Source organism: Cynara cardunculus (genome assembly GCF_001531365.2).
Source record: "Cynara cardunculus var. scolymus isolate 2C chromosome LG 2, CcrdV1, whole genome shotgun sequence".
NCBI lineage: Eukaryota > Viridiplantae > Streptophyta > Magnoliopsida > Asterales > Asteraceae > Cynara > Cynara cardunculus.
The window spans coordinates 45829966-45855043 of NC_037529.1; the positions used below are offsets into that span (position 1 = coordinate 45829966).

Sequence of the window (25078 nt, forward strand, 5' to 3'; positions counted from 1 at the left end):
GTTAATTTGATACTAATATCGATATATTTTTGTCAAATTTTTATGATATCTTCAAACATATATTTTATTCAAAAATAAAACATCATCGCTTTCTCAAAATCACATAAAACCATATTATAACATCGACTGAGATAAAGAATAAAATGAAATATTAAAATCACGATGTATCTCGCTGTATTGCACAAATACATTACTAAGTAGTACATAATGTTTAAAAAATTAATTTTAGGACTTTTAGGTAGATCTACATTATATTATAAACCATTTTGTTTTACCTAACTATAAAACTCTTAATTTTTTAAAAATACAAGTATTAAAATATTAAATACATATCATAACTTTTTATAATACTTTTATTTATTTATTTATTTATTTATTTATTTATTCTGTAACAATAAAAATGAAAACTTGCAACATTTTGGAAACTCATACCCTTTCCGCAAGGACGGAACATATTTTGGAAACCCATAAATATACATCCATTTTTTAAATAAATCTAAACAATCTTAAATGCATTTAATTTTTGATCAAATAAATTGTATAAAAAAACAAGTGTTTTATTTATATTGATATTTATTTACTTTTTAATTTTTTTTAGCCGGATTTTGAAATTTCAATCACGATATTAATGTTTTAACTCTATTATACAACTTTATTACTACATTTAAATATTGTAAAACTAATTTTTAATTAATTGATATACATATTCAAATAAAAAAAAATATTCTATAAAATTGTAAAATATATTTAAAATTTTAATTGGGATAAGAGTTTGCAAGTTTTGAAAAAGCTAAAACCATTGATAAACCGTCATCTTCAAACCTTGGAGGTAAATTTACGTGCAGGTTAATTAATTGAACAAAGACTTGATCAAGTGTTAGTTTAGATCTCTATCCTTCCAGAATACTTCCTTCTCTCTCTCTCTCTCTCTCTCTCTCTCTCTCTGTGCGAACTTTTTACATCTATTTCTGTAGAATTTTCTATATCCAACACTTGTTGAGAAGACTGCTTAGAGGTTGTAGGTATCATCGAATATTACACGTACGCACTTGCAAATTCCTCTGCCTTCTCTCCTTCATTCCCACCTTTTTCTTTCACCCTGTAACTAAATTCAGCTGAGCCCATGCGATTTTCTGTTCAAATTGTTATTTAAATATTGGATCTTTTGAGTTTTAGGCCCTTGGATTCGATTCTCTCATCTGGGTCGATTTCTTTTGGTCAATTTGATTGAAGGATAGTGCGGAATCTCATCACGGTTAGGTTCTAATTACTCAAAAAACCCTTGGATTTGATTCTCTGATCTGGGTCGTTTTTCTTGGTCAACTTTGATTAAAGAGAAAGTGAACCACCATGAAAGAGGGGAAGTTAGGGTTTATAGTTTGTGTTTGGTTTTTGTTTATGTATGGATCCAGCTTGGGTAGATTCGTGGTTGAGAAGAACAGCTTGAGGGTGACTTCACCTGATAGCTTAAAAAATACATACGAATGTGCAATCGGTAATTTTGGTGTTCCTCAGTATGGAGGAACATTAACTGGTTTTGTTCGTTATCCAAAGACCAATCAAAAAGCATGCCAAACCTTTGATTCTTCTCTGAAATCCGAAGTTGCTGGTGGCCTTCCCCTTTTTGTTCTTCTTGATCGTGGCGGTAATAATTTTTTTTCTCTATTGGGTTTCGTTCTTTTCCAGTTGTATGATGTTAGATGGTTAATTTGTTTTTAGTGTGAATTCTTATTAATTCTAAGTCTCAATTTGTATGTATTGACTTATGCTCCTATCAGATATAGCTGCTTCTTTTTTGTCTTGGTATCAAGAGGTTTCTTGCTTGAAGGGATACCTTTTTCGGACAAATCTATGAATGATAAAAAAAAACGTAAAAAGAAATTGGCCCCAAATTTGCCCAATAAGTTTTGTTGTATCAATCCAGTATGTTCTTCTGAAGCCTAACGAATCTTGATTCTTATTCAGAGTCAATTTTGTGCCTTTTTTGTTCCTTTGAAATACGTTTCGATTGGTTTTGTCTATCAAGTCATAGATAAATGTTATCATGTCTGCCATGAACTTGAAACTGTAAGAATTTGATGATACTTAATGAGTTAATGCTCCTTACTTGAGGAGTAATCGTGGGTTTAAACCGTCCTACAATAGTTCGCTAGAATGAACGATTTTTTGACAAATTGTGCAAGTATAAATGCAAAAACAATCATCATAGTTGGTATTTTTGTTATCAGAAAAATGCTTATTTTGCCAATTGTAGTGCTTTTTAAAATTCTTGTTCTAAAAGTCCATAACTCCTTGTATAAGTGATATGGATTCTAAAGGAAGTCATATGTCATACCATACTGATTTGTTAATATTGGCAGAATGTTACTTTACACTAAAGGCATGGAACGCACAGAAGGCTGGAGCTGCAGCCATTCTTGTTGCAGATGACAGACCTGAACCTTTGATCACCATGGATATGCCTGAAGAGGAAAACGCACATGTTGATTACTTGCAAAACATATCCATTCCTTCAGCACTCATCAGCATGTCACTTGGGGATTCAATAAAGAAAGCTTTAACCAACGGCGATATGGTAAATATAAAACTTGATTGGACAGAAGCTCTCCCTCACCCTGATGAGCGTGTAGAGTATGAATTTTGGACAAATAGCAATGATGAGTGTGGATCCAAGTGTGATAGCCAAATAGAATTCGTCAAGAACTTTAAAGGCGCCGCTCAGATACTTGAACGAAAAGGTTACACTCAGTTCACACCACATTATATTACTTGGTATTGCCCAGAGGCTTTCACTTTGAGCAAACAATGCAAATCCCAATGTATTAACCATGGAAGATATTGTGCTCCTGATCCCGAGCAAGATTTTAGTAAAGGGTATGATGGGAAGGACGTTGTTGTCCAAAATTTACGACAGGCTTGCTTCTACAAAGTGGCAAATGAGACTGGAAAGCCTTGGCTTTGGTGGGATTATGTGACGGACTTTTCTATCCGATGTCCAATGAAAGACAAGAAGTACACCAAAGAGTGTGCAGATGAAGTTGTCAAGTCGCTTGGTGAGTTGAACATATATTTGTGAGCTTATGACAGTTTGGTGGGTTTGAATTCACTTGTGCATACTATATAGTTGTTGTTTATGTTATGACTGATGTTATTGATATCAACAGCTTACTTTTTGAACTATGGTGTGTGACTTCATGTTACTGATATCGACAGTTGACTTTTTGAACTATGGTGTGTGACTTCAATTGCAAACAACCCATAGTTCGTGCATGAAAATGCCAAAAAAGCAATTCACTTTGTAAGAATGAGTATTTTGGACGAAGTGCCAAGTCGATCATTCTACAATTTAACTAGAACTATTAATTCTTGCAAACTAAAGGGTTTTTGGCATATTCACAAGAATGATTATTAGTTTGTATAGAGAAGTCAAGTGCCAATATTCAAGCACTCGATCACTCCAATAATATTTGCAAAGATCACAAATTACAAAGATGCTAACTAACATTAGAAGAAAGTAGTTTTAAGAAATTTCAACACTCAAAAAATTTGCCAACTATGTTAAACCTTGTATTTTCCATTCACAAAGATTATGCCAATTCTCCGAGTTACCGAACTTTATGCGTGAAGATTGATATTATGAAGTCAGTATTCACTTCTCTTATAGTTCTCATTTGTGCATATTTGAGCCTTACATTTGCTTATCTTGTGTTATGATTCTCAGGAGTCGATCTGAAGAAAATAGATGAATGTGTGGGTGATACAGAAGCAAATGTGGATAACCCAGTCCTCAAGGCTGAGCAAGAAGCACAGGTATGTTTGGATAACGGATTGTAACAAAATTTTGAGTCATTGAAAGCAATATATTGAGGTTGGCCTTGTTATTTCAACATCTGATGGCGATCTTGTAATTGATGGCGATCTTGTAATCCTGCAGATAGGCAAAGGTTCACGTGGGGATGTGACAATTCTGCCGACTCTTGTGATAAACAACAGACAATATAGGGGTGCGTAGTCTACAACGTAAAGTATCATTTGTGTAGGGAGATGGATGGATAAAATGACCCGCTCTACCCTTTGGGGTAGAGTTCACCTGTGTACATTCCTCCCCTCAGGCAAGGGGCGGAACCCATCTCCGGGTGGGAAATCTGGGCAGGTTTGTTTTGGTTTCTTATAGCTCTTTTTTCTAAAAATAAATTTGGATTGTTTCAGGTAAGCTTGGCAAACAAGCAGTTCTGAAGGCCATTTGCTCAGGATTCGAGGAGACCACCGAGCCCGCCCTTTGTTTAAGCGATGGTTAGTACCCGTAGCTTATTTTTGTATGTTATTACTCGTTTTAACTCTAGGCCTACGTCTCTGTGCTTTAACTAAAAGTTTATGAGGACTTACTGGTTTTCGTTCTCAATTTCTCATTAAACGAATGATCAGGCTGAAAATATGTCAAAATGATGTAATTATATGTTGATGCTAGGAGGGTGTTCATTGGTATTGTGGTGCATTCTGTATTTATTGTACTGTCATTTTACGTTCTTTCCAGAAATAGAAACAAATGAGTGTTTAGACAACAATGGTGGTTGCTGGATGGACAAAGCTGCTAATATTACCGCATGCAGGGTACTATTTCACGCCCGCTTAACCTCCATTTTTATGTTCGTTTTTTTTTAATTAGCTTGTTTATCTGACTAGAATCTATCTTGGTTGGTATAGGATACTTTCAGAGGAAGAGTATGTGAATGCCCCATTGTGCAGGGTGTAAAGTTTGTTGGTGATGGTTATAAACACTGTGAAGGTATTCTTTTTTTGTTCTTTGAAAAGATATTACTAAATTCGACGACTTTCTATTTGAATCCATTTGGGTTTAGCTCTTAGAAATGCAGAAAAGGACCAATCCCCAGGCCTTCAATTCCCTAATTCATCCTTAGTGCTAGCATTTCCTGTTCCTAACCAGTTATGGCACATGACACTTTCTGTTTTGAAAGAAGTATATGAAAAATAAAATCAAACTGCTTCTATTTGTACATTTTAAAGGTAGTTGTTCAAATGCCTTGGACAGAATCACCGATGAATAAGCACCATTTTGTTCAAGTGCCAAACATATGCGCCATATAACAAAGTGTCATTTGGTTAAATGAGTTTTCTATTAGAAACATATGTGAAATGTAGTTCAGCAATGTCTATGGGTTGAGCTTGCTTGAAACTGGGTTGTGTCTAGAATTTTGCCATATGAACAAACATTGATACCAAAAGGGGCTTTAGCCTAGCGGCTACCGGTAGAGCCAGTCTCCCAAGGGTCTATAGGGTTCAACCTCACCAAAGCTGAGGAGGGTTTTTTTAGTTCATTTGCCGTATATAAATTTTATTTACTTTGACAAAAATTGATGGTTTATCATTCCTTATTTTGCAGCTTCAGGAGCACTGCGTTGTGAAGTTAACAATGGAGGCTGTTGGAAAAGCACCCAGCTGGGCAGGACCTACTCTGCTTGTATTGTTAGTACTCTCTCTCTCTCTGTGTATATGTGTATATATAGAGTAAGCAAATCAAATACAAACCCAATAAATGTTGACACTTAGAAACCGGCTTTCATGTGTTGTTTCATATATATGAAACATTCAGGACGGTTTTGCTTGTGGAAAGAACACAAAAATATTTATATAAGCACGTGCACACTCTGAAACTCGTTGAATGGGTTGGATTGGTTTTCACGGGTTTGTTACATTTAGAGTTTGTTTTTTATTATTGGTCATATATACACACAGACACACCCCTATTTATACACAAGATAGTTATGGTGATGCATACATATAGATACCCATATATGCATTCATCTATACACATGCATATTTTACAAGCCAGAGGTCTTCACTCAGTCAGGGTACATGAGACCTACTCTGTTGTATGGGTTCTTTTGGTTTTGGTTTATACACACATGAACGATCTCTTTTTTTTCTTTCTGTAATAACCTATGATTTAACTTAATTTTCAGGATGACCATACAAAAGGTTGCAAGTGTCCACCGGGTTTCAAAGGAGACGGGGTTAACAGTTGTGAAGGTCTTGTTTTATTCCCATATTCTTTTATTCCGCTAAATCAAGTGTTGTGTTTGTTGTGCTGATATATATGTGTGTGTGTATATATATATATATATATATATTTCAGATATTGATGAATGCAAAGAGAAGACGGCATGCCAGTGTCCCCAGTGCAAATGCAAGAATACATGGGGTAGTTATGAGTGTAGCTGCGGTGGCAATTTGCTCTACATGAGAGAACATGACACATGTATAAGTGAGTTTACCCATTACATATTTTCATAATCAACAAAGGGTTACGTATTATATTATGTGGTTCGATTTAGTACGTCCAATCTTGGAATTTATAAGTATATTGTTTCTGTTTGTAAATAGGTAAAGACGGTAAATCTCAAGTTAGCTGGGGATTTGTGTGGGTCATTATTCTTGGTTTGGCAGTTGCGGGTGCTGCAGGATATGCATTCTACAAGTACAGGATCCGAGTAAGCAACGATCATCTGAATTCAACATCTTTTTTACGTTTTATGTCACTTTTTTCCACTTGTATGATTGATATCCCGAGTTCATTGGATCTTAAAAGGATTGACCAACATCTTAGGTTCTATATTCACAAACACGCAACATATAACATCCGTCCAATCCAAACGAACTATAGGTCCAGAGGCTTTCCAATCTTTTTTTAGGCCCTGTTACACGTATACCAAAACTATATATACATCGACTCAAAAAGTAATAAATAAAACAAAATATGGAACTTCATATTGATATCATAAATCTTACAAATAGAACAACATATATAAATCGATACAAGCTAAAAACATGTATATTTTCATCTCACATTGGAAAAACCGATAATTTCTTTTTCCTTAAATCGATGTTACAAAGTTTCGTATTCTTATTTTGTACCCATCTTGACTGTTAACCTGCTCAACTTGTATTATTTGATGACATGGATGGTTACAAATTTATTGTGCAGACGTACATGGATTCTGAGATCCGGGCTATCATGGCACAATACATGCCATTGGACAACCAGGCGGAGGTTGAAGTTCACGGGTCGCATGGGAACGTGTAAACCAAGGCATAGATGCAGCAACGAGAAACAAACCGAGAGAAGAGGTGCACCGAGTTTAAAGATCCACGACCATCCTTTATGTAACTAAAGGGTTGTGATTTGTTTGGTTTTCCATGCTTGTATCTGTGTATATGTCGACATCATCTTGATGCATACAAACTCTCGGTATGTTCCCGTTGACAAAATCTTTGTGATTGGAGGTTTTTATTTATTTAGTTATGTTGGCATGTTAAAATAAAGCCATTTTAACCTTTGTGGATGATGCTCGGATTTTTAACGTGTATTTACTCCGGTATTTGATTGGGAGTGAGTACGTGTAAACGTATGTCTTTTGATAGTCGGTTCTTCGAAAGCCCTGATGTGGTGAGATTTTTGGTTTAAATGCAAACCAAACCAGGTTTGCGAGATTGAAATTTAGAATTGGATTCATTCCAATTCTGCATTTGGTTTAAAGAAAAGTCTTTGGAATTGAGATCTCAGTATTTCAATAATATTTTACGGAGAAATTTTGTAATGATCAATTAATAGAAGGTAGTTTTTATCTGTATACAGAATGGAATTCAATTATATTCCAACTCCTTTAAACTTCAAAATATTCCATCAAACCAAATAAAGATTCGTGTAATATCGATAGGCAAGGTGTTGTGATTGCTTTCTAAAGGTTAATGAGTTTAAATCCTCTCAAGGTTTGTCGGTTTGCAGGAATGGAATAGATTTTGAGGGATTTGGATTTCAAATCCATTCCATTCCATTCTATTTCAATCACATGTTTGGCTTGTAGGATTGTCCAGATTTGGAATCCCTTATTTGATGGATTTGGAAATCCATAGGAGAGGGTTGTGTTTCAAATCTCAATGTGGGCAGATTTCATAAATAGTACATCGTTTTTTTAACATAGAGATTTCTAGCTCTACTAAAATGACTTTTTTGAGCGGATTTTTTTTGCCGTTAGATTACCGGCGGATCAATGACGGATATGAAAAAGTCAATTTTTCGTTGACTTCTATCCCCAATCAGTCACTAATTATTTAGAAGAATATTTTTTTTGGTGGATAGACATTTATTTATTTAATAAAAAGTAATTAATCTTAATTAACTAAAATTACCGAAGGATTACTGGCAGAACTTAATTAATTATTTTTCAATTAAAATTCTCCCGCAATCCGTCGATAATTTTAATCAATCAAAGTTAATTATTTCTTTTTTAATTTAAAAAAAACATGATTTTGGCATTACTGACAAACACCCCATTCGATGGTAATACCAAAAACTATTTTCATTATTAAAAAAACATGATTTGGGTATCACCGGGGGAAGGGGGTGTCTGCTGGTAATACATTTTTGTTTTTTTAATGAACATTTTTCCGATGAATTACCTGTGGACATCCCCATCCGTCGGTAGTTAAATATACAGTTTTCTGAAAACTAACAATGAAAAGGTAATTTACCAATAAAAACAAATTCTTTATAAGCAAACAAATAATTATAAAAAGAAAATCTAAATCTAAATCCTATAAAACAAACATAAAAAAATGGAATCCAAATCTATTTCGAATCATATAAATCAAACACATAAAAGGATTCCAAATCTATTCCAATCCAAATCTACATCCCTCTATAAAATTCAAATCCCTCAAAAACAATCCTTGAAACCAAAAATTGACCCTTATAAGATTAGTTGACTACGCATATACTGATTCAGACACACGATTATAAATAAAAAGGATTCATGTGGAGAATGGGCGTTTCTCTTCGTTTATGTGGATGGTTGGATGAACGGAGTCATTGTTTAACTCCAAAAGTACCACACAACGTAAGTGATAAGGTAAACATTCTTGGTTATCAAAAGAGATTGTTGGTAAATATTTCTTGTATGACAAGCATAAACTCTCTTACTTGTCAGGTAAGATTTTCAATTATTGTCATGTTCACTTCCTCAATAAAATTAGTGATGTTTGGTAAACATGATAACCATTTGGTAGATGGCCCGTATTTTAAATGTTTTGAAGTCAAAGCGTTTGGACTCCTTTTATAGGCATGAGATGCTCCACCTTTTGTTGCATCATCCATGTTGAACATGCTTTCAATCAAAAAATTCTGTGATCCGTAATTAAATGTTACGTAGTTATTGGATTGGGTTCAGGTGAGAAGGAGAGTTAAGGTAAAAAGTGTAAGAAAAAGTCTCCACCCTTGAATGTACATTAGGATGAGATGCAACGAAATACAATGGATCAATCCTCGTATCAAGTACAATTCACGGTTGGGTTTGAGATAAAAGGTGATCAAGGGTCCAAATACTTTCAAGTTCGAATTTTATGATCTGCACTTGAATGTTATGTAGCCATTGAGTTGGGTTGCAGTGAGAAGGAGAGTTAAGGTGAGAAGCATAAGAATAGATCTTCACCCTTGGATGCATTTTAGAATGAGGCATCGAGATGAGATGCACCGGATCAATCACCATATCAAGCACAATTCATGGGTGAGTTTGAGATTAAAGGTGATCAAAGGATCGAGATCCCTTCTCACATTTTTCATCTTTAACTTTCATTCTCACATATTTTTTCCTTTCCCTTCTCAAGATATTCACTTTATATCCTATATAATCTTTCATAATTTGTGTTTTATCTTTATGCTTTAAATCATGTCTAAGGGACCATCCCATCACTGAAATTTTGGATAGTTAAGTCACTAAAAATAAATAACATCTCTCACAAAACTTGTTGCCACCAACATATTTTAGATAACAAAAGCCTTCCATTCGTTTACATTTTTACTTGTATTTTTCTATAAAAAAAATGTTCATTCTTAAAAAATTACCCTTAATTAATGTATAAATATTTTTAACTTAACAAGATACTAATTAATTAATGTATAAATATATTTAACTTAACAAGATACTAATAAATTAATGTATAAATATTTTTAACTTAACAAGATAGATATGTTATTCTATTCCACCTCTTAGAAAAAGAGAAATTAAATCAAAATACTAAAACTAGAGGAAATGATCAAGGAATACTGGTAGACACATCTACCTAGTATAGTACAATTTTGTATTTCAAGGTGAAATACCTAGAAAAAAAAATCAAGTTTTTCAAGGGAAGTTATCTTGACGTAGGTCTGCCTCTAGCCTAGATTAACCTAAGTTACCCGTGGCTCTGACCGTGTGTCTATCAAAGAATGAGTTGGCAACTCATATGCAGTGGTTTGGTTAAGGGAAACGGCTACTAATACACGATAGGCTGAACAAAGGAGGAATCCACCTAAGGAGGGGTTCATGTCTGAAAATATAACGTTTTTGTTACTTGACCAACCATTAGGAGAAGCAAATAAAAATACGTTGATAAACGAATCCTAATTTATTGACTATTACTTATCAAATCTTGCTCTATAAYCTGGTTTGCTTTTGTAGTCCAAATATACAATCATTAAGCATAAAATTGTTTAATTATGTCTAAAATTATATATCATTTATTGTGAACACTTATTTTGAAATAAAACTCTGCAAAATATGCACATCCACCATCATCTGGAAAAAAGTATAGCACCACCACCTGTAATTATCTGAATAAAGTATAGCACCACCACCTTTTAAAGATAAATTACATGTCCCAAGGAGTGTTAAAGATAAATTACATGTCCCAAGGAGTGATGGGTGATGTTTGTAAGAACGTTCACCATCTTTCCCACTAACCAATTATCAGACACTTATCCGGTAAGTATTTACCGATAAAATTTAACACTACCATTTAGTCACAAAGTAAGACTTTAATCCACCAAAATGGCATCGTATGCAACAATTTACCTAGTAAGCGCTTACCATGGTAAGAGTCGTCGCCCTCACTTACCGGTTAAGACTCAAATCTTTTTTTTTCTTGTCTCTCTTACCGGGTAAGATTCTTGGTTCTTACAATATTCAGCCGGTAAGATAATGTGACTTGGTAAACGCTTACCCGGATAAGCATTTGGTAAACGGCCCCGTAGTTAAAACCACGAAACAAATTCTAAACATTTGATAAAGTTTTTTGCCACCAAATTGTAGGTTGTTCAATAACAAAACATCAAATACAGTGTCTCAAAAATGTTTGATCACTCGTAAGCCGATTTCATGCCTTTCACTCAAATAAAGAAACCAAAGACCGGACATAGTTAACTCGGACTCGATTGTTTGTAGCAAATTACAACCGGAAGAAGGGATATAAGCACCTATTACGACCTTAAGCATTTCTCGATAACACTAATATAGAAACCATTACAAGTCTAGCTCATAGAAACGATCAGTATCTGAGTGTCAACGGTGGCGTGTGTTGGCATATTATTTTTCTTAAACCTTTAACATTAATAACATCATACTTCTTAACATGCAAGTACCAGGGCAGGTCCTAATCTGAAGCAGCAAACACGAAATTCTGCATTGTTGAATGAATTCAAGCTATCTCACAACGACATGACTACTCCCATGATTTAAACTTCAAACCTGAAACATGAATCAGCGGTTAGCATGGCTCTGTGTGGAGCAGACACCCCCCTCCCCTTAAAAAAATACCAAAAAAGAAAAGAAAATACATCATATTCATTGCTACATATATATACATATATATATATATACATATATACATATGCATGGTGATGGGTTCTAGTGAGAACTGTCTTTTTTGTAAGAACACCAGGAATATCCACCTATATTCCCACCTTCATTTACCTTCGCATACCTACTTGTATCACCATGGCTGAAATTTAACAAATTCATGCATGTGAAGATGGCTGAAGGTATGTGAAAATAGGTGAAGGTGGACGAAGATTCATGTTTATTGTGAGCCAAAAGACATCCCAAGGCTTGAGAAGCGTTCTCATCATTCTTACCAACTTTATATAATATACATATGTGTATATGTATATGTAGAAATTTTATACGGTTGGGACCACTACACTAATTTTTATAAGAAACAGTCCATGTACGGTGCTACCATTAATACACCTCATGTTTCTTCTCTATGGTCGCTGATTAGATTTTAGCGCCCATCAAGATTAGATCAAGATTTCAGAACATACCAAACAACAAATGTGATGATCAACTACATGAACTGGCAGATCTATTCTTCAACAAATAAATTATAGCAGTTAAAAGGAAATGGATGCAGATCGAATACCGACCTTGCAACATAGAGTTAATTTTCTGTTCCACTCTCCAAGCTAGATCCTCCTGTTGACTGTCCACGAGAGTACGTGATTCTATAGGCATAAAATGCCAACGCCGCACCACTGCACATTAAACATGAAAACAAAGATAAACGACAATTCTGACATGAATACTGATCACAAGTACAAATGATGGTTTTAAACCATTCTAGACGAGGAATTAATCAGGATCAAAACCTCATGGAAATGTTAATTTAGAAAACCATTCAAATAAAAGATAATAGCTAAATGTAGATATAAAACTCCCTCCCTTCTTCACCAAAAGAGAACTTATTTTTTGTAGGCACCTATTAATTTCAAACGCAAAACTGGTTTACGAATCTAGTTACTTATTTATCACCCAACACTTACAAATTGTAGTACTTGTTAGGAAGTTGAGGGTGGGTTAAGAATCCACATCAGTAAAATAAAATGGAAAAACTTCAAATACAACTCATATGGAACAGAGGTAGCAAAAGTAAGCAACAGGAGAGTTTTGTCCAAAATTTGGAACCATAACAGGACCGTAGTAACCATTGTCCAGATTTCACAATTTTATGATTCTAATCAAAAAGCTAATTGAACTAATTACTCTGATATGGTGAATCTATTATGGTAATCATAAGCTTTCATGATAATTTCGTCCCAAAACAAATGAGCCTTTTTGATAATGTATAAGTTAATACCAATCTTGGATCAGTAATTGGTGATCAGAAGACCATGGGTTCAAATCAAAAAGCCTCTCTGCCAATATGCAAGGGACAATTAAAAATCAAAATGGTTTTAAATCCACTACAGGTTTCAAGATATATATGGGCTAGAAGTTCAACCATGAACCACCTAATATAAATCTTAATTTCCTGGAACCTTGTTGAACATGTTAGAATCATTTTTGAGCACCTCAAATCCAAGTGTCTTGGGATAATTGAACTTCAAAGGTAGCAAACAGAGGAACCCTCTCTTGTGATTGCATTACATCAAGAAAGCATCATCCACTAATGATGCAAGGAAATCCGGGTTTAATTTAAGGGCTCGCTTAAATCCATCGTTCATAGATCAAGGAGCTCTTGGCCCACTTATGTTAAGAATTAGGTTAAATGTTAAGTGAATTGAACTCTCAACTAACGCAAAGTAATTTGACATACTAATCCCTCCACCCGAAAATGAATGCACTGCTGGACGTTGGAGATGGCTTAATGTTTGAGTCAACTATCACCGAGCCTAGATTAAACGGAGCTTCGTTGGCCTCTGAGGAAAGATTCTCGCTACTCAAAAAATTTATCAACTATTTAAAATGCTCCTCAATAAAAACAAAATAGAGAAATTTTGTGGATCAACATTAAAGTTACCAATACTTTGTAAAGAGTAATAACAGGCAAAAAGTTCAATTTGGATTGAAACCTTGCCCCAAATTGGAAATTCTTTTTTGCATTTACCTTGGGACAGAGGGATTACAAAAGATGGAGAAAAAGGGTAGTCTGGTCAGCGAAAAAAGGGGAGTACCTACCAGTTATTTAAGCCATAAACATTACCATTGAAGAAGTTACTCTATACAAAAAAAAAATCTTGAATATTAAGTTTATCTACTAACATTACATCACTTTAATCAATAAGACACCTGTCAAAAGCATAATGCATTGAAATGGTGTAGATCTAGATAGCAGCAAATGATTTGATACCAATGTCCTTAAAACACATCTCATACACAACTTAAGGTTCCTTTGACTATTGATAGCAACATTATACGGAGTCGTCAGTTTAAATGCTATAACCAATTTGTCGCTTTTAGAGGGTATGGTTCACTAAAGTAAAAAATTTCACCTCATGTAAAATGGCTTTAAATTCATGGAAAGTTAACCTTCCCAAAAGTACAGTTAGCATGTCCATTGATGTAAGGTTTTTCATCCTTCAGGAAGTAAGCCACTCCAAAAAGATAAATAAAAGTGAAGCCAACAGTGGCAATGTGGCATAGAAGATGATCCTAAACCATGAAAATAGTTGTGCAGAATATTTTAGGGTTAAATATGAGTGAAATATTTCAAACCTGATTATAACTGCAAAATATCTGGTGAATGCTGGCCTCTGTAGAGGACAAAATTGTGACAGATGTTAGTGTCATGAAGATACGAATACATATATACATACATACATACATACATACATACATACATACATATAGAGAGAGAGAGAGGATGGGGTTCATTCGAGAATGGTACATATTTAAGAAAATAAAAGAATAATTCTGGGCCTCATTTATTTGAATGAATAATACCTTAGATAAAACTTTCTAAAAGATCGTCCAAAAGAAATTTGTGTCATTTGTTGTATATAAATTAAGTATGAAAATTCATGTATTTCTATAAATATTATTTAATACATTTAATGAAGGTATTTATTCATGACTTTTTATAGTTTTCATGATTTAAGCATGATTAAATTTTTTTAATTTTTACAACATTTAAAATAAATGTGATTTAGTTTCTCATTTAAAATATTTATTTTTATTGAAGTAATTTATTTAAGAATTATTTACAATTCTCGTCAAAAATCATATGTGATATCTGCTATTAATTGACTTATTTTTAAAAAAATCGTTACATTTTGTCAATGTATCATATGTTAAATTTTGTCAATGTATCATATGTGATATTGATTATAGTGGGAAAAAATGCAAGTTACCTACAAGATTACATATGATATGTGTAAGTTATGAATTACATTTTAAATCATATGTGATCTTATACATTTTAAATGTGTTTTGCTACACATTACATGTGATTTTGTTTTCATTATTTTTTTTCAATGTTTAATTTTGAATCATTTTTTTTCAAGCTTTAAATCACATACAATTAGGAAAACATTTTGAAAATAAAAATAATTAATTGTGAATCACATGTGACTTTGACGAAAATTGTAACTTTTTTAAATATTGCTTTAATAAAAAAACAATTCTTTAAAATGAAAATTAAATACGCTTATTTAAATATATTAAATAAGAAATATTTTTTAATAAAAAATTAAATCATGTTAAAATCATAAATGTGGTAAAGTAGAATATTTTAGAAATGCCTTAAATAACTTTTATACAACTAAATTACATTATGCCCTTATTTAGTTATTTTTAGAATTAATTATTTAAGTTATTATTTAATGAAATGTATGGTCCATATTCATTCTCTTATTTTCTTAAACACGTATCAGTCTCGTATGAGCCCGACTCTTTATATATATATATATATATATATATATATATATGCACACATTTAACAACACAAACATATATCTATACATATCTATATGTGCATGCGTGCAGACGTGTGTGTATTCATAAATTGATCTTCATACAACTACCATAGGAATCTCACCGTGAACACTAGGCGTAGATCCCTCAAAAACAATATTGTAGCAATGGCTGCAAAAGCAACAGTTCTTCATCAAACTCAAATAAGCTACAACTGACAGTACTTTATAACTAGAGAAATTGATATAACATATGTAGGCTGCATCTTTAGTTACAGATACAATTCAAACATTAAAAAAGCACTGGTTGGATCTAGTTCAAAATTCATCATTAAAAGGATGGGGATGGGAAATTCTCATTAAGTATGAATTTACATAAATTAAAATGAAACATCAAACATGGGTCTCAATCAGAATTACTATAAACATAGAGAAAATTGCTTGTCAGCTTCCTGTTAATATAGCAAACACTTGTTAAATAGGTTATTCTCACTCGACGACCACCTAGAACACTCACAGAAGCATGCAGAAGATGATTTTTTATATATATCTGATATCAGCCGAGGGAGTTCCATTTTGCATCAGGCAGAATTGCCACATAACTGAAAATCGAGAACTAACATAATCCATCGTACAATTATTGAAATGTACCTTAAGTTGTGATTGCAAAATTCATGATTAGTTGTTATTAGTGGAGACATGCTCTGTTGGGGGTATTGACAGAAACAACGCTCTACTATTTGGGGTAAGAGGACAGGTTTAAGTACATCCACCCCCACCTCACCCTACTTTCAAGTGGGATATATTGGGTCAATTTGGTTTGGGTTAGTGGAGACATGCTCCATAAAGCCAGCAAGTAGCTTTCTAGAACCAGTATGTATTTGGCAGCAGTATATGCTTCTAAGCAGTTCAGATGTACTTCCTGCCTGAGGCACAAATTGTTATGAATCTTGCTAAAAAGAAGACAAAGGTAAAACAACAAATGGCAAAGGCATTATATAAATCCTGAAGATCATATAGGTAGGTATCTTGCTAGGACAAACATGGCAATGAGAATTGCAAAGAAGTGGTCCAAGAATTAGAAGAAGCAAGGAAAGATGACTTGGAAGAATTGCCCGTTAAGAATGGAAAATAACAGGTAGTGCAGTAACTACCATTTTATTGTTCCAAAGTGAGATATTCTCAATGTCTAACACAAATTGCCATTAGAAAAAGATGGCCTCCTTGACCACTTGGTCACTATTTCTAGTTTCCATTAAACTAGCTCATATCACAAATATATTGTTGTGCTAGGGCCTAGAGGTAGATACATCATTGGACGTAAATCATATACACACTAATGATATAGAATCAGGAGGTAGATTAAAACACCAACCTGCCTGGCCTTTCAGAGCAATAGACGAAGATTCCCCTTTTTTCCATGATCTTAGACTATAGATACCCAAGGCCAACAAAGTTCCACCAAGAATAACACCAAATCTGATAGCAGCAATGCTTCCAGTAATCATGAAGGAAAGAAAACCACCTGAAGTAAGCAGTGCGCCTGAAAACATAACAAAGACACATCAAGATTTAAGAACCACATTAAGGAACTGTCAAATAGTTTGCAGGATATATAGTGATGTATGAAAGAATAACCATACCATATGGGATACCAACATAAAAGTCAAGCACTTCCGATACATCTTTCAAATCATCAGTTGAAGAAGCAAACGTTTCCACAATATCCTTCACTGGTTCAGGGGATTTCTCTGCAGCTGCAGACAAATAGACTTTACCTTCTTCACTAAGTTCCTTGGCAATCACACTCAAATCCTCACTCGCTTTGTCAGCTTGGATCTTCAATTGCTCTGAGGTTTCCTTCAATACTACTGTAGCTTTCTCTAAATACACTTCGTAAGCTTCTTGGGAAACATTCAGCATTTTCAATGCTTGTTCTTTGAAAGAAGCTAAAGTTTTCTTCCAGGCTTCTTCAGATTCTTCAGAGCCCTCTTTAAGACGATTTGCGTCCTCCTGTATTTCAATATCTGAAGGCTTCTAAAAATGCAAACAGAAAGTACTATTACCTTTATGTTTTATGAAGAACAGGCAGAAACCCTGCTAACCCAACTTCACTTCCTTACAGTGTATTCAACAACTATCTTTGAACAGAGCTTGCTTTATGGCTTACAAGACATCTTACAGAAGCATTAAATGGACCACTAATACTTGACTTATCAGAAGGATTTAACACCCTTTCTTGCAGAAGGCAATCATTCATACAGACATTAAAAGAATAGCTAGACCAGAGACTGAGCTAGACAATCAGATAAGCTCCACAAGGGATTCTCTCATCTCTTAATGATTCTACCTTAACTTCAGAATTTTCAATCTCATTTGCATCTAGCAGCAGGAACCAATGCAATTTGATTGATAACACACTGATCAAAACAAATTCCAAACTTTAAAACGGCAGGAAGTGCGCTAGCTTACCACTTCATGCAACTTTATTACTTAAGCATCTAAGATGCTAGGTTGTCAACCACAAGTACAAGAACCAAGTCTTAAATGGGCAATGACTTGCTCATTCTATTTATTTTAATATAAGTCCCTGCATTTAGCATCTAAATCCCATGTACTACATTTTTTCCAACTTCTCCATCTTTCAATCTAAATAGAAATTGCTGGACTTTTTATTTCCAACTATGAAATCATTTCAAACAAACAACTATTTAATTTGTTCTCAATCTTTTGACCCGAATTTTTTTTTATCATTCAGAAAAGACAGCCGCCGAATACACCAGCTACGCCTAGCACGTGAAATGGGTGCACGTCAGATAATCCAAGCATCCAAAGAGGTAAAACCAAAGGAGCATGATCCCTCAGCTTCAGAAAAGAGCTAAACTTCAAGATAATGTCAGGCATACTACATTCTAAATGTAGATTATGAATCTTGTTACAAAAATTAAACCAACATTAAAGCATCGGTACTGCTTGCTACGCAGTTACTGTTGGTTTCCAACTTCATTATTGATCTTGAAAAAGAGCTAAACCTCATTTTAATGTCAGGCATGCTACACTGAAAATGTACGATATCAGTCTTGTTACAAAATTAAAACCCACATTAAACCATCGGTGCTGCTTGCTATGATGTTAGTGTTGTTTTCAAACCAATCTTGAAGGTAAATAAGTAATTTCCCCCAATGGTGGGATATTAACAGTATAGTAATCAAAGTTCGACTCACCGAGTCCTCATGAGACGCCGCAAACGAGAAAATCGACCGGTTCCGGGAATTTGAACGGGAGTGCAGTAAACCATTGCCAAGTCCTCTCGGATAACCAGAAACAGAAACCGCGAGTGTGAGTACACCGGAGCTACGAGGTTGGAGAAGAGGCCGGAACCGAGACAAGGAAGGAGAAGAACAGACCGCCTCCATCGGAGCTCTCTTTGTGCATAGCTCACTAGGGTTAGGGTTACTAATCGTAAATGCCTTAATTCCACAACTCATTCTGCTGTGAGGGTTTCTTTCTGCAACTGTAATAAGAGAAATGAGCTAAAGTGAGCCTGGCGGATGAGAGGCGAAGGGAACAATGAAGGGAAATGAGGAAGACGATGAAGTTGTTGAAGAATAGGGTGAAGGGTGCTAAAGTGAGCCGGGGTGCAACGGAAAGTATCACTTCGTCGACACGTAATGAATTCACAAAGAGAGGCGTGCGGCCGACTGGCCCAGTAGATCCCGTACGATGTATCTCATGGTACAAACATGTAATGCATACAAGGGTTCTAGAAATGCACCTCTTGGGTTGTTTATCGACTAGTTAGAGTTATCTTTATCACTTATTTTATTGGGTAACATTTTTAGACATCAAAATAAATTGTTGGTAAGCGTCTTTCATTTTACAAATGCTAATCGTGTAATAGTTTCCTCACTCATTTACCAGGTACACTTCTCGGTCTTTATCGTGTTCACTTGATAAGATAGGGGAAGTCCAGTAAACACTTATTCGATAAACTTTTGCTAAACAATCTTTAATGACCATTCATGGTTCTTTCACTCTCTATGTTCACATGTTGCTTTTGTTACATGAGCAAAACAAAAATGAATTGGATTAGAATTATTTAGCTATATGTATAGTGTTCGGTAAGATTGTTATTGAAATGACGAGATTCACCCCTACTTGTTGTTTAATACCTTTTTACCATGTATCAAGTGAGATATAAGAAAACTAAATATTATGAGAAAGTAAGAATGGAATGGAATGTAAAGGAAAATTCATAAGTGAATTATTGAAAAAACATCTATTTGAAAATGCATATGTACACAGATTATTTATATGTGCTCACGTATGCATTTTGAAAAGTTTTGATAGTTGGTTTAATGTTGATAAAAGTCTAAGTGTTGATCGTTGGATAGAAGGTCCAGAGATATAGAGAAGAAGGCCCAGAGTTCGGAAGCTGAGAAAATTTTCTAAGTGTAAGTCTGGAAGTGAAAGTCCAGAGTTCGGGTAAGTCCAAAGTTCAATATAAAGTGCATGGAAGACTTCAGAGATCTGGATTAGCAGACTTAGATTTCGGATGGAAAGTCTGATTAAGCTTAATCAAAGTTCAATATTTAGCAAGTTTTACTCTTGTTGGATTCAATGTTTTGTGCTAAAATGTTGTATTCAAGCTTTTTATTCCCTTATACTTTCCATTGTATAAATAGGTTAGTATCTTTGTAATCTTGTAACAAATCTAGTAGCGTTGTAACTGTACTTTTTGTAATCTTTGAAGCATTTCAATACAAAGAAACCTTTGAAAAAAAATTCTCTCTTTCTACTATAATCTGCCATTATTGAATTCTTGAATCTTGATGATCATGTGTTTGATTGATTAAATATGGGATTATCAATTGGTATCAGAGCGAGAAACAACAACTGGAGAATTAGATTGCATTTGAATTTGGATTGAATTTTGGTTTCTGGACTTACAATTTTTGGACGAACACCTTGCTACTATTTTTGATTCCAAATTCATTAATTTGTTTGAATTTGTGAGTAAATTTGATTGAATTATGTTCGAAATTCATATTTGAGTGTGTTGGAATCAATCAATTTTATAATTGATTTGATTTAGTGTTTTCAATTTTGGATTTTTGTAATTCATAGAGTCTTGAAATTATTCTTGGTGTTCTTGATCAATTTAATCTGTTTTTGGATGAAATTGGTGTTTAAAACATGTTGTGAAAAGTTTTCGAACTAATCTGGGCAAATTTTATTCAAATTTGATTGATTCTGGTGTATTTGGATCGATTTCTGTGTATTCTGCTATATGCTTCCTTCATCGCTCGTTGAATATATTCATTGAGCGATGAGGACTCTTCATTGATTGTTGAATTTTCTTTGAATATTTCTTACTTGTCCAATGAACATCTTTTCATCAGTTAGTGTGTTACCAGGTGAAGTACCTTCATCGTTCTAGACTTGAGCAATAAGTTTTATGTGTCCAATAACCTTTGGGCGATAAGAGTGTGTTGTCCGATAAAAGGAGTTGGGAGATAAGCAAGGTTGAAAGATAAGGAGTTGGACGATAAGTGAGAGTTGGAAGATAAAGTGTTGTCCGATAAGCAATATTGTCTGATAAGCAGTGTTGTCCGATAAAAAGACTAGTTGGGGGATAAGTGTTGAAAATATGATTTTCTAAGTTTTGAATTGTTTTAAAAGATCTAGTGTTATTCAATCATTTGAATTGTTTGAAATGACATTCATGTTAGAAAGAGAGAACAAGGAACTTAAAGAGAAAGTTTCAGATTTGGAAAAGAAATTTAAAAGGGAAGAAAAGTATGCAAAAATGTTTTATGAGAATCATTCATATCTTTGTTGGGCCAAAGATATGGTAAAGGACAATGAGCAAGTAAGAGAAGAAAAGAAGTTTTTACAAGAATGAGTTGATGAACTTTTTTCTAAAAGTTTTTCTTCAGATTATCAGATAAGAAATATTGAGCTGTTAAAAAATAACTCTGAATTAAGTTCAAGGGTTTATGAAGCTGAGAAAACTTTGAATTCTGAAAGAAGAATTTTTGAGAAAGAAAAGAAGAGGATAGTTGAACTGGAAAAGTTGTTAGAATCTGAAAGAAAAGAGTTTGAGAAAGAGAAGAATAAATTTTTCTGATACAGAATAGAAGTTTAATGCTGAGAAAATGATTTTTTAGAACAAGTTGAAATCTTTTGAAATGAGTTTTATGAAGCTTTCAAAGCAAATAATTGATTTTGAAAAGATAGTTACTGTGGAAAGATCTAAATTTGAAAACGAGAAGAAAACATCTGATAAGAAATGTTTGGAACTTTCAAAGAGTGTTGCTGCTATTCAGAAGAGTCTGGATGATGAGAGAAAATCTTTTGCTATTGAAAGAAAGAATGCAGCAAAGAAGAATACAATTTTAGTTAAAGCGTTAGCTGAAAAGAAGAAGTGGTTAGATGTTGCTTTAGAGAATGAGAAAGGAGATTTTGAAAAGGAAAGAAATGTTTTTGAAAAAGAAAGAAATGTTTTTGAAAAAGAAAGAAAAATTTTGGAAAGTAAAATTGCTGAAACTTCAAATAAATTATTTGAATTGAAAACTGATCTTGTAACTGAAAAAGAACATGAGATCTGATTTTAAAAAGAAATATAATTTATTTACTGAAGAAAGAGATCAGTTGTTAAAGAAACTTAAAGAGTTTTTCTGAAATAAGTACTTCAAGCTCATCTGATTCTCCTTCTAAGTGTAAAATGTATGAATGACAATTCAAGTGTTCAAGCAGTTCTAAATCAAGTGTTTCAATGAATAAATCTCATATTTCAAATTCGTTTTACAAAGGTTATGTCATTGATTTAGATAATCATTTTAAAAGAATGAAAAAGATTTGGCTGAAGAAATATGATGTAGAAGATATTGATGGTAAGTCTTCTCAATATTTTGTGTGTAATGAAAATTCATTTGTTTATAAGACTGTTTTACCCTGTATTGTTGAGTCTAATAACCAGCTAATCAGTCTTAGCAAGAAAAGGATTTGTTGTTCAACTTGTAGAACAAATGACTTTGTTAACAAGAAGAAAGCCAAAAGGTGGTATAGTAATGGAAAGAATGAAAACGGCTGGTATGGAAACAACTAGAATGACAATACAAGATATGGTAACACCTGGTATGACAATAACAAGTATGATAATGATTGGTGTGGTACTTATTGCATATCTGATTTCTTTGGGCTTGCTTCTATGACAAAATTATCAAAGATTCAGATTCCTTAGTGGCATGGTACATACAATATACCCCAAACCAGTGCAAACATATTATGACCCATGAAAGTAATTTGACTCTGGTGCAAACTTTTCCTTTGTATCACCATCGTTTGCTCAAACTACATGCTTGAATTATGTATTATTGTTATTGAGGGTTGTGAACTACCGATTCGGTTATTCCCTATGCCGATGAAGGAATTTGATATAGTGGTGGGTATGGATTGGTTGGCAAAGTATCAGGCTAGTATTGTTTACAATCAGAAAATGATCAGAATTACTCTGCCAAACCAAGGAACAATTGTTATTTATGGTGATCGTCAGAATCACCATACTAGTATTTTGACTGTGATGAAAGCTCAGAAAAGTATTCGGAAGAAGTGTCAGGGATGTTTAGCATATGTAATTGATATGAAGAAAGAGAAAGAAAAAGAGGAATCGATTTTGATTGCTAATAAATATTCGGAAGTCTTTCGAGAGGATTTATCTGGATTACCGCCGGATCGAGTGATCGAATTTCGAATTGATCTCGTACCAGGGGATGCACCAGTAGCAAAGGCACCATACCGGTTAGTTCCATCTGAATTAAAGGAATTGGTTTCACAATTAAAAGATTTGACAGATAAAGGATTCATTAGACCCAGCACTTCACCTTGGGGTGCTCCGGTCTTATTTGTCAAAAAGAAAGATGGGTCTATGCGAATGTGTATAGATGGTGTGCTAAAATCGTAAGTGTGCACACAGTGGGCATACAATCCCCAAAGTGGTGGTGCAAGTGCACGCCGATACTAAGATCGCTTCAAGTAATAGAGTGGTATAGTACCAAGATCGTTTCCACAGGGACCAGACTTACTGAGAATCAGAGACTTTCATGAATTTCTTGAACAATGCCTCGGGTTGAAAAAATAGCTGAGTTTTGATTGGTGCAAAGCGTTAAAATACGAAATAAACCTTTAATATTAAAAGATGGGTATCGGTGTAAGCTTTGCTTAAGAATATTGCAGGAACAATTTGGTCAGAAACTCATGGGATTTCTATAAGAACTCCTATCTCTCGAAAGTGAATTCTCATATATTGTGCCCACAGAGTGCCCACAAAGCGTCCAGTTAAATCAATCTTAAACTTGCCGAATTAGCTACTAGATAAAAAGATATCTGGTTCCACTAGCCTGAAGATTTATACTCACAACGTATTGTAGCATAAACTCAACTAATATCTGAACATAAGCTAAAAACATGCAAAACCCGCATCTCTGCGTGATTATCAAAGACTCTCTCRAAYCTTTGTGCATCATCTAAGCCGTATTTCAGATCCGCCCATCTCTGGATCAAGGATCTAATATTAACATTTCAAAGTGATCGGCTTATCTGCGTTGAGGTTAAGTCCCGACTTAAATGACCAAGCTTAAGAATCAATAAAAAATGGCAACACCCAAGTGTGCCCTTAAATCCTTAAGCTTGACTCACACCCACACCCAAAGGGGTATTTAGCTCATAATAAAATTAGAGAACATAAGGGAAACAGAAGAAGAAAAATACATAAGAAATACTTGAAATGAAAATAATACTTAAACTGTTGCACACAGAGGGCACACAATACACAGAGGCGAGAATGAAAAACTAACTACGAAAATTAAATTACAAGCAGAAATTAAACTTGCTTTACTGCTGTAAAGCTTGAGAGAATGCTCCAAGGTTGCTTAGCTAAATTGCTAGTGGAGTGGATGCTTTTCAATTGAGAGAAAGTCTTCAAAATATAGGTGTTAGCTCTCATTCCTTTAATGTAAAAGTATAGAAAAAGTAAAACAGCAAGTATTGACAGAAACTGATCTGTTACAGAAGACCTCAGAGGACAATCATCAGAAGAAGCTCTTTTGTACAAGGTTAAAGTGACAGAACCTCTGTCTTCATCCACAGAGGTTCTGGAAACTTATCCTCTACCAAGACAATGTTGACAAAGACGACAGAACCTCTGTCGTGTCTCACAGAGGTTCTGGAAGATGTTCCTCTGCTACATATGCTTGAAGTCATTTCCAGCAGAGCCTCTGTGATGTTTCACAGAGGGTCTGCAACTAGTCTTCTGTGTAGATTATCTTTAGCTAGTTTTACTTAGGTCTTTTAGCTGCTCGTGTCTTCCACGTGATCTTGTCTGTAATCTGTTTCAGATGAACSACTTAGATTTAATTGCTTTAGGTCGTGTCAGGAAACGGTTATTTGCTTGTATAAATAGCAGTGTAGGCCTTTRTATTTTGTGTGCTTCCAGATTTGTAATCGTCGACATTTTCAATCAATTGAAAATCATTTGAAGCAATTCTCTTTGTGTTC

General features: G+C 34.2%; 2 protein-coding genes across 4 annotated transcripts; one reads left to right on the forward strand and one right to left on the reverse strand.

Moving 5' to 3' along the window:
- Nucleotides 1-923: 923 nt before the first annotated feature.
- LOC112505805 (vacuolar-sorting receptor 1-like) lies at nucleotides 924-7405 on the forward strand. Of its 2 annotated transcripts, none has more exons than XM_025109808.1 (12): nucleotides 924-1645; nucleotides 2361-3053; nucleotides 3722-3810; nucleotides 3935-4004; nucleotides 4210-4293; nucleotides 4535-4611; nucleotides 4705-4786; nucleotides 5402-5484; nucleotides 5982-6048; nucleotides 6155-6283; nucleotides 6403-6509; nucleotides 7004-7405. In XM_025109808.1, the coding sequence occupies exons 1-12, from the start codon at nucleotides 1351-1353 to the stop codon at nucleotides 7100-7102; spliced, it is 1875 nt and encodes a 624-aa protein (XP_024965576.1). In that variant the 5' UTR covers nucleotides 924-1350; the 3' UTR covers nucleotides 7103-7405. The 2 variants fall into 2 exon arrangements, with proteins under 2 accessions (XP_024965576.1, XP_024965577.1); XM_025109809.1 differs by having other exon boundaries at nucleotides 925-1255.
- Nucleotides 7406-11123: 3718 nt separating this feature from the next.
- On the reverse strand, nucleotides 11124-19180 carry LOC112506774 (protein FATTY ACID EXPORT 3, chloroplastic). 2 transcript variants are annotated; one of them, XM_025111038.1, is made up of 7 exons: nucleotides 18745-19180; nucleotides 17164-17557; nucleotides 16896-17063; nucleotides 15646-15692; nucleotides 14325-14362; nucleotides 12257-12364; nucleotides 11124-11579 (listed from the first exon to the last, which is right to left on the reverse strand). In XM_025111038.1, the coding sequence occupies exons 1-6, from the start codon at nucleotides 19006-19008 to the stop codon at nucleotides 12271-12273; spliced, it is 1005 nt and encodes a 334-aa protein (XP_024966806.1). In that variant the 5' UTR covers nucleotides 19009-19180; the 3' UTR covers nucleotides 11124-11579; nucleotides 12257-12270. The 2 variants fall into 2 exon arrangements, with proteins under 2 accessions (XP_024966806.1, XP_024966808.1); XM_025111040.1 differs by having other exon boundaries at nucleotides 17164-17533; nucleotides 18745-19171.
- Nucleotides 19181-25078: the final 5898 nt, after the last annotated feature.